Here is a 14181-nt window from a genome sequence, read left to right as displayed (position 1 = left end):
GGACAGCACATCCAGTCAAAGAGGCAGCTGTAGCGGGGTGGCTGCCGAAAGACTCAGCAGCATGTCGAACCATTGTTGATGAGGCCATGCTGGGGCTATGAGGATGATTGTTGCTTTGTCTTGCTTTACCTTGAGCAAGACCCTGTGGATTAACGGCACCAGCGAGATGGCATACATCAGTGCTCCCGACCATGAAATCAGGGAGGCATCCGACAGGAAGCCCTTGTCCCTGGCCTGTGAGAACACAACATGTGGCACTTTCTGTTCTGCCGGGACGCAAACAGGTCCACCTGGGGAGTTCTCTACCTGCGGAAGATCAGGCTGACCAGCTCCGGATGGAGCGACCATTCGTGGCGAGACAAGAAGGTCCTGCTGAGGCGATCTGCCAGGATGTTCTTGGTTCTGGGCAGGTGGGTGGCTACCAGATGAACGGCATGCCACACACAAAAGTCCCAGAGGCCCAGGACTTCCTGAGAAAGGGCTGAAGACCTGGTGCTGACCTGCCTGTTGATGTAATACATTGCAGTGGTATTGTCTGTGAGGACTTGCAGTACCTTACGTTTCAGGTGGGGCAAAAAGACCTGGCAGGTCAGGCGAACTGCTTTGAGCTTGCTGATGTTGATATGAAGGACGAGATCATTGCGGAGCCAGCAGCCCTGGGTGTTGAGCTCACCCAGATGGGCTCCCCAGCCCAGATCCGACACGTCTGAGACCAAGGTCTGCGACGGAGATGGGATCACGAAGGGGACTCCCTGCAGCACCGACCTGGGATCCCGCCACCAATCCAGAGACAGGAGGATGTGGTTCGGCACAGTGACCACTTGGTCCGAGGGGTGCCTGCTGGGGGTGTAGACCGAGGCTAGCCACACTTGCAGAGGCCACAGATGAAGATGGGCATAGTTGAAGTATGTGCACACGGCCATGTAGCCCATCAGTAGGAGGCACATGTGGGCCGTGGTGAGCAGGTGGCTCTTTATGTGTGAGATTAAGCTCGACATGGCTTTAAAACATGCTTCCGCAAGGAAGGCCCTGGCCCGCGTGGAGTCGAGGACCACTCGATGAACCCTATGCATTGGACTTGCGTTAATGTGGAATTTTCTTTGTTTATTAACAGGCCCAGGTCGCTACAGGTGGACCGCACCAGATCTAGGCTCCTGCGCACCTGCCCCAGAGACCTACCCTTGATAAGCCAGTCATTGAGATCCATGAAGATCTGGACTCCCTGATGTCTCAGGTAAGCTGCTACCAGCACCACGCATTTGTGAAAACCCTGGGGGCTGAAGACTCATAGTGGCGAGCCAAAGACCTGGGCCAATGCAGAGACCAAGAACATGGTGGCCTCAGGCTCTGTCTTGGCTTTGGAGACCGGTGGCACTCACTTCTCTTGTGCGAAGCCTTGCCAATGGGCTTACCCTCTTGGGGAGCTATAGCAGGATCCACAGCCCTGCATGGTGCCATCTGCAGCGGGGGCGCTCTCTGCTCTCCCGGTGCCAGGAGCTGGGGAGAGTGCCGACTGTGCCGTCGGATTGGGCCCTTTACTGCTCCCTAAGGTCAGTGGTGGGTCCTTTCAGGAGGAGGAACTCCCCGGGGCCAAGCCCTTCTGCAGGTCCAGAGTTGGCATAAGGCCCGAACAGGGTCCATTGCCTGGAGCCCCCTGGTCGGGATTTCTCTGTGCCATCTTCTTAGGTTTCTTCTTCGGCACCAGCAACAGGAATCGGTGCCGGGAGGAACCTGGTGCCGGAGGTGTGCTCCACACTGAAGTAGAAGCACTAGGTGCTGCATCGGGCCGCTCTAGTTCCAAAGCTTGGTGCAGGGCAGTCTGCATCAGGAGGGCCCTGAGACATATGTCGTGCTCCCTCTGAGTCAAAGACGAAAGATTTTACAGATGCGACAGCGCTCCTTTATGTGGGATTCCACGAGACAGCTTAGAAAACTATCGTGTGGGTCACTAACATGCATAGGCCTGTTACGGGGAGCACAGCTTAAAACCTGAGTACCAGGGCATGCCCCACCTGGGGCAACATCTGCTGGGACACTATCTAACAAACACTTAACAGCTACAGTACTTAACAACTAACAGACAAGGGTTGTTTACAGCTAGAAATACAAGGCTGAGATAGAAGAAAAACCGCTGGCCACTTGCAAAGCAAGGGACAAGGCGCTCCGACTGACCACCACGGGCGTTAAGAAGGAACTGAGAGAGTGTAGGTCTGGCAGCGCCTGATATACTGCGACATGAACACAGCACCCCAGAAAGCACCACAGCTCGCCGTACGGATACCGCTAAGGCAAAAGTCTCTGACATCTGCGCACGTGGGCGCGCACACACCTAGAATTGAATCAATGTGAGCAAGCAATCAAAGAAGAACAACTTTATCTACAGACAGCCAATTCCACCTGTCAGAGTCTGACTATATGTGCCTGGAAACTCACTCACCACAACTATTGTATCTTCCAACAGAAAGCAGAACCTACGTTCAGAAATGTACTCCCAAAAGCACACAGAGATCCAATACTCCCATGTGTTCTCATTTGGCATGAAGCACTAGGACAAGCCTCTGTAGGATGAAGCCCTGCTTCTGTTATCTCCCCCATGTAACATTCACCTGAAAGGAACGAACTGGTTTATATCATGTCAGAGGGAAGCTGCATAACAACTTGCTATTGCTCTCAGCAATCTGACCGAGAGCTCACCATGTGTCAGCAGGGGAAGAGAGAGAATACTGAAGGAATGAAGGCCCTAACTCACCCTTCCACAAGGTCCATACTTCCCTGCTCCTCAGGGTCTGGATTCACAGAAACTGGAACCAGGTTCTTGCGGACAGAAATATCATGGGCCATGACGCAGATCCAAGCTTCACCATAGCTAGACACGCTTCACCACTGCAAAGGAAAGAGAAGGAAACCGCCCCCATTAGCAAGAAAAAGTCAGCATGTGCTGGTCTTCAGCATGTGGCCAAGATACTAGCAGCATCAAGAACTTCCAATTGATACACCCTTACATGTCTCTTCTTGAAATGCCAATGTAGCACTCAGACCTTAACTACTGGGGACCTGAATGGGCAGAACCCATGCAACAAAACAGGAAGAAACAGGACCAAGAATATTGGGAATATTTATCCAAACCTACCACCCCACAATAAATGCTCCCTTCTCTATTTCCACATAAAGCAAGGAGCAGCCCATGCTCTGATGCTTAGCAGCTTCAAGTTTGCATACATGGGTATGCTACTGTAAAGCTATATACAATCCTTCACACTAGGTGTTTGCTTGGTACCAGTGGAGAATATGCAGAGATAGCACTGGATACAAGACATTTATAGATGAGTGTCATTCACCCTCATAAACTAATGTATTACAGTAAATTAACTGTGTGTAGGACAGTAAAATTGGAAAGACATCTACATGTACATTCAGATTCCTTTCCGTCCTGCCTCTGGTGGACCTCATTTGTTCTTTAAACTGACTGTAGATTTTTATCAGTATGTAAATGTTAATTTCACCATACACACAAACTGATGAAAAAATATTTCCACCGATAATTGCTTAAAAATAAACATCCATGTTATCAGTCAAAATGAAAAAAATAAAAACTGAATTCTGCCAAGCCTACTCATTTCACAGGTATTCATGTGTAAACTGACAGAATGCTAGCACATTAGACATGAAACAAAGGGGAAACCTGAATCCCAAAAGCTACAATACTGCCACTTGAACAATAGGAGAAAGGAAAACATCTTATCTGTTAATTTATTCCCCTCCTCCCTATTCCCTGAAGTAACATCTCTCTCTCATATCCCTGGCCACACTCCCATGCCACTCCATCAAAACAGAATTCACTCAGGACAGATTATGGCCTAGTTGAATACTTGTGCAAAAATCAAACATAACATACACACACTATGAAACCCAAAATCTTCTATTGAAAATTCTTAAAAAACAATAATTGTTTTTGAGTCAAATAGATGTCTGCAACAGGGATATAATGTTTGCATCTGAAGAAGTGAGGTGTCGTTTTTGCAACAGGGATATAATTCTCTATTGGAATAATTCTGTAGAATTGAAAAGAAGTTATAGAAAGAATGGATTTTTAAAAATAATTCTATAAGAGAAGAACCAGCCATTAGCAGAACTCTTTTTATTACAAATAAGGGCCAGTATCTTTTTACTCTTCTGTGCCTAATCCTGGGCACACTTTAACTTCAGTAGCAACCCCATGTAGAGAGGCAGAACTTGGTTCTATGAGTTTACTAATTGTTACACACTTTGGGGAAGAACTCATTCGGCGATAACTGGACTGAGTGAGATGTTCTACCCAGTATCCAAAGCAGACTTATGAACTGCCTCTAACCCACACAGAGAAAGACAATCCATTAAGAGTGAACTGATAAATTGGTTACCCTATTGGGAAAAGAAATTAACAGAATAGAAATCTCTTTCACAGCTATATCTGTCAATCTGTCACTAATGGACAGCAATCAGGGTATGAACTGTGGGAAATAGTAATAAAGATGGTAAGACCACCGCTAGGGAGTCAGGAGAGCATGAAGTCAGGAGAGAAATGTGACCTATGCCTCCAGCAGAAGTAACTGCTTCTCAAAGAAGAAACAAGGAACAAGCTCTTCAAGGAATGTAACCAGGCAGTACCATGATGGGCCCTCAGTTTGGTATGCCCTACTCCTGAAAGATGCTGAATCTGGAGAGACTCTATGTGTTTCACACATGCACTGAAGATCTTGCAAATCCCCTCCATCAAAATTGATTTTTTTTTTGGTCTATTATACTCTGCCTCACTTTATGAGGCATGTGCATCAGGCGCTGCTTTGCCTGTGAAGGAATATCCTTCTCTGATAGCTCAGGGATTTCTATCCTTTGGAAAGGACAAAGGAGATTGTATACTGGCTCCAAAGACTGGAAGTATCTGCAGTATTACATCGGGAGGAGAATTTCCACTCTGCAAGGCCAAATGGAAGGTAGGAATCTCTGAGGCCTCAACACAAAACATTTATTTTCTAAGATTTCCCACCAGCACGTGCAACAGTGAGAGCGCTACACAAAGCACAAGCGTTTTAGCCATTGTGTCATCTAACCCTGCACACTGTGCACGTTAGATGATATGTTGGTTAAAAATTCCAGTGGCTATCATTTCTACACTACTGCTCCAACCGGTGCTATCCCTGCTGGAGTCACACCAGTGGTGACTCAGGGAGTTCTAGGACAAAAAGGCTAGCATAGACAAAATCTTTGCTCCATATGGGATAATAGCTGTAACTACAGGCAACCATCATTACCACAAGATCAAGGCAGTATTTCATAGAATTGCTTTTTCTGCCATATCATAATATTGTTCTCTTTATCTTCACGGCTTTCTTCTCCAAGTGCTTCACCTTCAGCTGTCTGCTTCCACATCAAAGCATGCACAATGTCATTCCACTGCCTGTTTCTGTTGTCTCTTACCAAACTGTAGCTCTCTAAGGCCTAGTCTACACTAGGAGGTTATATCAAATTTAGCAGTGTTAAATCGAATTAACCCTGCACCCGTCCACACAACGAAGCTATTTAGTTCGACATAGAGGTCTCTTTAAATCGATTTCTGTACTCCTCCCCGACGAGGGGAGTAGCGCTAAATTCGACATGGCCATGTCGAATTATGGTAGGTGTGGATGGAATTCGATGCTAATAGCTCCGGGAGCTATCCCACAGTGCACCACTCTGTTGACGCTCTGGACAGCAGTCCGAGCTCGGATGCGCTGACCAGCCACACAGGAAAAGCCCTGGGAAAATTTGAATTCCGTTTCCTGTCTGACCAGTTTGAATCTCATTTCCTGTTTGGCCATCGTGGCGAGGTCAGCAGCACTGGCAACAATGCAGAGCTCTCCAGCAGAGGTGACCATGCAATCGCAGAATAGAAAGAGGGGGCTCAGCATGGACTGATGTGATCGCTGTGTGGGGAGATGAGTCCGTGCTTTCGGAGCTGCGATCGAAAAAACGGAATGCGAAGATCTACGAGAAGATCTCCAAAGGGATGATGGAGAGAGGATACAGCCGGGATGCAACGCAGTGCTGTGTGAAAATCAAGGACCTGAGATAAGGCTACCAGAAGACCAAAGCGGCAAACGGACGCTCCGGATCCCAGTCCCAGACATGCCGTTTCTACGAGGCACTGCATTCCATTCTAGGTGCAGCCGCCACCACCACCCCGCCACTGACCGTGTACTATGACGATGGGGTATTGTCGACAGCCGCTTCCTCAGAGATGTTTGCGGATGGGGAAGCTGAGGAAGGAGATGAGGAGGACGAGGCAGTTGACAGCGCATACAACGCTGATTTCCCCGACAGCCAGGATCTCTTCATCACCCTCACGGAGATCCATTACCAACCCTCCCAAGGCATTAACCCTGACCCTGAATCAGGGGAAGGATCAGTCGGTAAGTGTTTTAAACATGTAAACATTTATTTTGATCAGAACAGAAATGGAATATTAACAATGGGTTTTTCATGATTACTTTGCCCTAGGCGCTTTACTTTTTAGTCCTTGCCAGTGCAGCTACTGGAAAATTCTGTCAATATGTCCGGGGATAGAGCAGAAATCCTCCTTGGACATTTCCACGAAGCTCTCCTGGAGGTAATTTGAAAACCTTTGCATTAGGTTCCTGGGGAGAGCGGTCTTATTGCGTCCTCCATGGTAGGAAACTTTTCCGCGCCAGTCTAGCAGCAAGTACTCCGGGATCAGTGCCTCGCACAGCATGGCCGCATACGGCCCTGGTTTTTGCTGGCATTCACGCAGCATGCGGTCTTTCTCTGTGTCCGAAATCCTCATCAGAGTGATATCGCTCATGGTGACCTACTTTAAATTAGGGGCATGTTAGTATTGGGACTGTTTGCCTGTTCCTTTACATAACTGTAACCGGTGGTTTACAGCCACGCGGTGGAGGCAGGACAGGGGCAGCATACAGGGATCTTTCCCGGGGACAGCTGCGAGGGGGGTGAGTCAGGGGCAGAGTTCATGCTGGCTGGATTGCCGGCAGCAGGAACTGGCCAACGCTAGGGGCATTGCTTGGAACGTGAAAGGAGGGCACTGCTATAAATTAAGCTTTCAGCAGCCAAAAATCTACGGCTTACCATGTCCGCCTGCTACCCGAATTCCACTGTCCTGCCCCGCTTGTGTGATCTGTACTCGAAGACCCCAGGCAGTGAATGGGAAGGCCGAAAATTCGACCTTGTCCTGAGTGCGCATGTGATAGGTGCTGTTCATGGTCTTATTCACAGAGAAAGACTATGTTCATTGTTCACAAAAATGTATCTTTGTGAGGAATTCACTCCCTTTTTCCCATCCCACAGCTGCGAGTGTCTCCCGATCTACCCCGGCATCCCCCTCCCAGAGGCTGGCGCACATTAGGCGCCGAAAGAGAAGGACACGGGATGAGATGTTCGCCGAACTTATGGGCTGCTCCTGAGCCACGGCGGCACAGCAGACCCAGTGGAGGGAGAACATGTCGCAATACCAGCGATCACACAGCGAACGAGAGGACAGGTGGCGGCAGGAAGACTAGCAGGCGACTCAAACGCTGCTTGGACTAATGAGGGAGCAAATGGACACGCTCCGGCACCTTGTAGATGTTCTGCAGGACCGGAGGCAGGAGGACAGAGCCCCGCTGCATTCTATCTCTAACCGCCCCCCCCGCCACAAAGTCCCATCCCCCCATCACCCAAAGTCCCAAGAAGGAGGGGCGGCAGGAGCCGTGAAAACAGTCACTCCACCCCTGCAGACTGCTCAAGTACCAGACGGCTCTCATTCCCAAAGTTTTGATAAGTCCTTTCCTTCACTCCAAAAGCACCTCACCCAAGCCCCCGTCCCAGTGTCATCCCCTAACTGTGTAGTTGTTAATAAAAAATACGTTTCTGTTAATTACTGTTTCCGTCATGTTCTTTTAGAGGAGAGTGTGTTTGAAGGGGGGAAAAGGGGGCTGGTAATTGGAGAGGACAGTCACCTTTACCAGGGTACAGAAACGGGGGCAGGTTCAGCAGCAGGTCACACACACATTACAGTCATTAGGCACCCTGGTCAGTCTGGGAGGTGGTTTTCATGTTCGGGGGGGGGGGGGGGGGGGGGTGGGGGTGGGGGGGGGGGGGGGGCGGTTACAGATCTTATGCAGCGGTCCTTAGCCTGGATGACAGAGCCACGCAGCAGGGGATCTGTAACCGCCCTCCCCCACCACAAAGTCACATAGCCCCCACACACAGAGTCCCAAAAAGGAGGGGTGACAGGCTCCATTGAAACAACCAGTCCACCACTGCGGACCGCTCTATGAGCAGGAGCCTGTCATTCCTCAAGTTTAGAAGCGTCCTTTCCATCACTACACCTGCTCCCCACCACAGTCTGCATCCCAGTTTCAACCCTTTACCACGAAATCCTTAATAAAGAAAACGGTGTTAATGAACAAAGTTCCATTTATTTTATTTTTAAAGGTGTGTTGGAAGGGGCGTAACGGGGTGAAGGGGGTATGTAACTGGAGAGGATAGTCAACATTAAGTGGGTAAAGAAACGGGGGCAGGTTCAGCTTCTCTTTAAACAAACTTAATAGTCACAGGTTACCCTGCTCACTCTGGAACCTAGATTTCAAAGCCTCCCGGATGCACAGCGCGTCCCACTGGGCTCTTCTAATCGCCCAGCTGTCTGGCTGGGCATAATCAGCAGCCAGGCGATGTGCCTCAACCTCCCACCCCGCCATAAACATCTCCCCCTTGCTCTCACAGAGATTGTGGAGCACACAGCAAGCTGCAATAACAATGGAGATATTGGTTTCGCTGAGATCAGAGTGAGTCAGTAAGCTTCTCCATCTCCCCTTGAGACGTCCAAAAGCACACTCCACCACCATTCTGCACTTGCTCAGTCTGTAGTTGAAGAGTTCTTTTTCACTGTCCAGGGCACCTGTATAGGGCTTCATGAGCCAGGGCACTAGTGGGTAGGCTCGGTCCCCGAGGATCACTATAGGCATCCTATACACAGATACCCTCCCACCAACAACACAGGAAGAAGAACTCCACATGGACTCCTCCTGAGGGTCGAAATGACAGTCTGGATCTATACATAGAATGCTTCCACCGACGTGCACAGGCAGAAATTGTGGAAAAACAACATAGCTTGCCTCATAACCTAAGTCGTGCAGAACGCAATGCCATCCACAGCCTCAGAAACCACCCTGACATTATCATCAAAGAGGCTGATAAAGGAGGTGCTGTTGTCATCATGAACAGGTCTGACTACCACAAGGAGGCTGCCAGACAACTCTCCAATACCAAATTCTACAGGCCACTTTCCTCAGATCCCACTGAGGAATACACTAAGAAACTGCACCATCTACTCAGGACACTCCCTACACTAACACAGGAACAAATCAACATACCCTCAGAGCCCCGACCGGGGTTATTCTATCTACTACCTAAGATCCACAAACCTGGAAATCCTGGACGCTCCATCATCTCAGGCATTGGCACTCTCACTGAAGGACTGTCTGGATATGTGAACTCCCTACTCAGACCCTACGCCACCAGCACTCCCAGCTATCTCCGTGACACCACAGATTTCCTGAGAAAACTACAATGCATTGGTGACCTCCCAGAAAACACCATCCTAGCCACCATGGATGTCAAGGCTCTCTACACAAACATCCCACACACAGATAGAATACAAGCTGTCAGGAACAATATCCCTGATGATGACACAGCACAACGTATTGCTGAGCTCTGTGACTTTATCCTCACGCACAATTATTTCAAATTTGGTGACAATATATACCTCCAGACCAGTGGCACCGCTATGGGCACCCGCATGGCCCCACAATATGCCAACATTTTTATGGCTGACCTGGAACAACGCTTCCTCAGCTCTCGTCCACTCATGCCCCTTCTCTACCTATGCTATATTGATGACATCTTCATCATCTGGACCCATGGGAAGGAGACCCTGGAAGAATTCCACCATAATTTCAACAGCTTCCACCCCACCATCAACCTCAGCCTGGACCAATCTACACAGGAGGTCCACTTCCTAGACACCACCGTACAAATAAGCGATGGCCACATTAACACCACCCTATACCGAAAACCCACTGACCGCTACGCCTACCTTCATGCCTCCAGCTTCCACCCCGGTCACACCACACGATCCATCGTCTACGGCCAAGCACTGAGGTACAATCGCATCTGCTCCAACCCCTCAGACAGAGACCAACACCTACAAGATCTTCACCAAGCATTCTCAAAACTACGATACCCACACAAGGAAATAAAGAAACAAATCAACAGAGCCAGACATGTACCCAGAAGCCTCCTGCTACAAGACAGGCCCAAAAGAGAAACCAACAGAACTCCTCTGGCCATCACCTACAGTCCTCAGCTTAAACCTCTCCAACACATCATCAGTGATCTACAGCCCATCCTGGACAATGATCCCTCACTTTCACAGACCTTGGGAGGCAGGCCAGTCCTCGCCCACAGACAACCTGCCAACCTTAAGCATATCCTCACCAGCAACCACGCACCGCACCATAACAACTCTAACTCAGGAACCAATCCATGCAACAAACCTCGATGCCAACTCTGCAACTCCATCACAGGACCTAACCAGATCAGCTACAACATCACCGGCTCATTCACCTGCACGTCCACCAATGTTATATATGCCATCATATGCCAGCAATGCCCCTCTGCTATGTACATTGGCCAAACTGGACAGTCACTACGCAAGAGGATAAATGGACACAAGTCAGATATCAGGAATGGCAATATACAAAAACCTGTAGGAGAACACTTCAACCTCCCTGGCCACACAATAGCAGATGTAAAGGTAGCCATCTTACAGCAAAAAAAGCTTCAGGACCAGACTCCAAAGAGAAACTGCTGAGCTCCAGTTCATTTGCAAATTTGACACCATCAGATCAGGATTAAACAAAGACTGTGAATGGCTATCCAACTACAGAAGCAGTTTCTCCTCCCTTGGTGTTCACACCTCAACTGCTAGCAGAGCACCTAACCCTCCCTGAGGGTATGTCTACACTACGAAATTAGTTCGAATTTATAGAAGCCGGTTTTATTGAAATCGGTTGTATACAGCCGATTGTGTATGTCCACACAATAAAATGCTCTAGGTGCTCTAGTCGGCAGACCGCGTCCACAGTACGAGGCTAGCGTCGACTTCCGGAGCATTGCACTATGGGTAGCTATCCCACAGCTATCCCACAGTTCCCGCAGTCTCCGCCGCCCCTTGGAATTCTGGGTTGAGATCCCAATGCCCGGATGATGCAAAACAGTGTCGCGGGCGGTTCTGGGTACATGTCGTCAGGCCCTTCCCTCCCCCGTCACAGCAACGGCAGACAATAGATTCGCGCCTTTTTATCTGGGTTACCTGGGTTACCTGTGCAGACAACATGGAGCCCGCTCAGCACAGCTGAGCTCACCGTCACCATATGTCCTCTTGGTGCCGGCAGACGTGGGACTGCATTGCTACACAGCAGCAGCTGCTAACTGCCTTTTGGCGGTAGACGGTGCAGTAGACTGGTAGCCTTCATCGGCGATCTGGGTGCTGGCAGCCGTGGGGCTTGCCTTTTGGCAGTAAATGGTGTATTATGACTGTTAGCCGGCCTATTACAAGTCGGGTCATCGCACGTTAGCAGAGTCTTCCCTGAGCAGCAGCTCGTGCAATAGGCCTGAAGACCATCGTCATACACCGCCCCGTATTTGCTGCCAAGCACCCAGAAAGATGCCGAGGGCTATCAGTCACGCTGCACCGTCGTCTTAAGATGTAAAAAAATAGATTTTCTCTGTATTCATTTGCTTCCCCCTCCCTCCGTCAAATCAACGGCCTGCTAAACCCAGGGTTTTCAGTTTAATCTTTGGGGGGGACCAGTCTGTGACAGTTGTTTGTGTCTCTCCCGGATGCACAGCCACCGTTCTTTATTTTAATTCCCTGTGCCTGTACGCCATGTCGTCACTCGGCCCCCCTCCCTCCTTCCCCTAGGCCGTCAGATACTACGTTTGCGCCACAGCTCGAGCCGAGAAGCGGTTCGCGCCTTTTCTTTGAATTCTGGGTTGAGATCCCAATGCCCGGATGATGCAAAACAGTGTCGCGGGCGGTTCTGGGTACATGTCGTCAGGCCCCTCCCCCCTCGTCACAGCAACGGCAGACAATAGATTCGCGCCTTTTTACCTGGGTTACCTGTGCAGACAACATACCACGGCAAGCATGGAGCCCGCTCAGCTCAGCTGAGCTCACCGTCACCATATGTCCTCTGGGTGCCGGCAGACGTGGGACTGCATTGCTACACAGCAGCAGCTGCTAACTGCCTTTTGGCGGTAGACGGTGTAGCATGAGTGATAGCCGTGGGGCTGGCAGCCGTAGTGCTGCATTGCACCAGCCCCTTCCAGGCGATGGTATATTATGACTGGTACCCGTCGTCATCATACTGGTATGGCTGTCAATCATGGCCACCTGGGCAGACATGCTACTGTTTTGATGATGACGGTTACCAGTCATAATATACTATTTTCTGCCAATTGCCCAATATTGTCTGCTAAGCACCCAGAAGAGGCCGAGGGCGATGCTGGGTGCTGGCGGACGTGGGGCTGGCAGACGTGGGGCTGCATTGCTACACAGCAGCAGCCCCTTGCCTTTTGGCAGATGATGGTATATTATGATTGGTATCCGTCATCGTCATACTGGTATGGCTGTCACTCATGCTGCAGCGTCGGCTGCCACCTTAAGATGTAAAAAATAGATTTGTTCTGTGTTCATTTGCTTCCCCTTCCTCCGTGAAATCAACGGCCTGCTAAGCCCAGGGTTTCCAGTTTAATCTTTGGGGGGACCATTCTGTGTGACAGTTGTTTGTGTTTCTCCCTGTTCCTGTACCTGTACGCCATGTCGTCACTCGGCCCTCCCTCCCTCCCTCCCTCCCGCCCTCCTTCTCCTGGTCCATCAGATACTACTTTCGCGCCTTTTTTCTGACCAGGCGCCATAGCTAGCACTGGGATCATGGAGCCCGCTCAGATCACCGCGGCAATTATGAGCACTATGAACACCACGCGCATTGTCCTGGAGTATATGCAGAGCCAGAACATGCCAAGGCGAAACCCGGACCAGGCGAGGAGGCGATTGCAGCACGGCGACGAGAGTGATGAGGAAATTGACATGGCCATAGACCTCTCACAAGGCACAGGCCCCAGCAATGTGGAAATCATGGTGTCACTGGGGCAGGTTGATACCGTGGAACGCCGATTCTGGGCCCGGGAAACAAGCACAGACTGGTGGGACCGCATCGTGCTGCAGGTATGGGACGATTCCCAGTGGCTGCGAAACTTTCGCATGCGTAAGGGCACTTTCATGGAACTTTGTGACTTGCTTTCCCCTGCCCTGAAACGCCAGGATACCAAGATGAGAGCAGCCCTCACAGTTGAGAAGCGAGTGGCGATAGCCCTGTGGAAGCTTGCAACGCCAGACAGCTACCGGTCAGTCGGGAATCAATTTGGAGTGGGCAAATCTACTGTGGGGGCTGCTGTGATCCAATTTGCCAGGGCAATGAAAGACCTGGTGATAGCAAGGGTAGTGACTCTGGGCAACGTGCAGTCAATAGTGGATGGTTTTGCTGAAATGGGATTCCCAAACTGTGGCGGGGCCATAGACGGAACCCATATCCCTATCTTGTCACCGGAGCACCAAGCCACCAACTACGTAAACCGCAAGGGGTACTTTTCAATGCTGCTGCAAGCCCTGGTGGATCACAAGGGACGTTTCACCAACATCAACGTGGGATGGCCGGGAAAGGTACATGATGCTCGCGTCTTCAGGAACTCTGCTCTGTTTCGAAAGCTGGAGGAAGGGACTTTCTTCCCGGACCAGAAAGTGACCATTGGGGATGTTGAAATGCCTATCGTGATCCTTGGGGACCCAGCCTACCCCTTAATGCCATGGCTCATGAAGCCATACACAGGCAGCCTGGACAGTAGTCAGGACCTGTTCAACTACAGGCTGAGCAAGTGCCGAATGGTGGTGGAATGTGCATTTGGACGTTTAAAAGCGCGCTGGCGCAGCTTACTGACTCGCTCAGACCTCAGCGAAAAGAATATCCCCATTGTTATTGCTGCTTGCTGTGCGCTCCACAATATCTGTGAGAGTAAGGGGGAGAC

At 50.1% G+C, this 14181-nt stretch overlaps 1 protein-coding gene across 11 annotated transcripts in view; it reads right to left on the bottom strand.

Moving 5' to 3' along the window:
* Positions 1–14181, bottom strand: part of LOC117883932 (ankyrin repeat and fibronectin type-III domain-containing protein 1-like) — a 607608-nt gene that overhangs the window by 486657 nt on the left and 106770 nt on the right. For 7 of the 11 annotated variants that reach the window (XM_034783833.1, XM_034783835.1, XM_034783837.1 and 4 more), the window contains one exon: positions 2750–2883. The exons of 1 other annotated variant lie outside the window; for it this stretch is intronic. In XM_034783833.1, the coding sequence (XP_034639724.1) occupies positions 2750–2841 (92 nt within the window). In that variant the 5' untranslated portion in view covers positions 2842–2883. Of the gene's footprint in view, positions 1–2749; positions 2884–14181 lie in introns of those variants that run through there. 3 more of the 11 variants (XM_034783844.1, XM_034783843.1, XM_034783845.1) reach the window with 1 other exon arrangement.

Source organism: Trachemys scripta, chromosome 10 (assembly GCF_013100865.1).
Source record: "Trachemys scripta elegans isolate TJP31775 chromosome 10, CAS_Tse_1.0, whole genome shotgun sequence".
In the NCBI taxonomy this organism is placed as follows: Eukaryota; Metazoa; Chordata; order Testudines; family Emydidae; genus Trachemys; species Trachemys scripta.
This window is presented reverse-complemented; position numbering and strand designations above follow the sequence as displayed.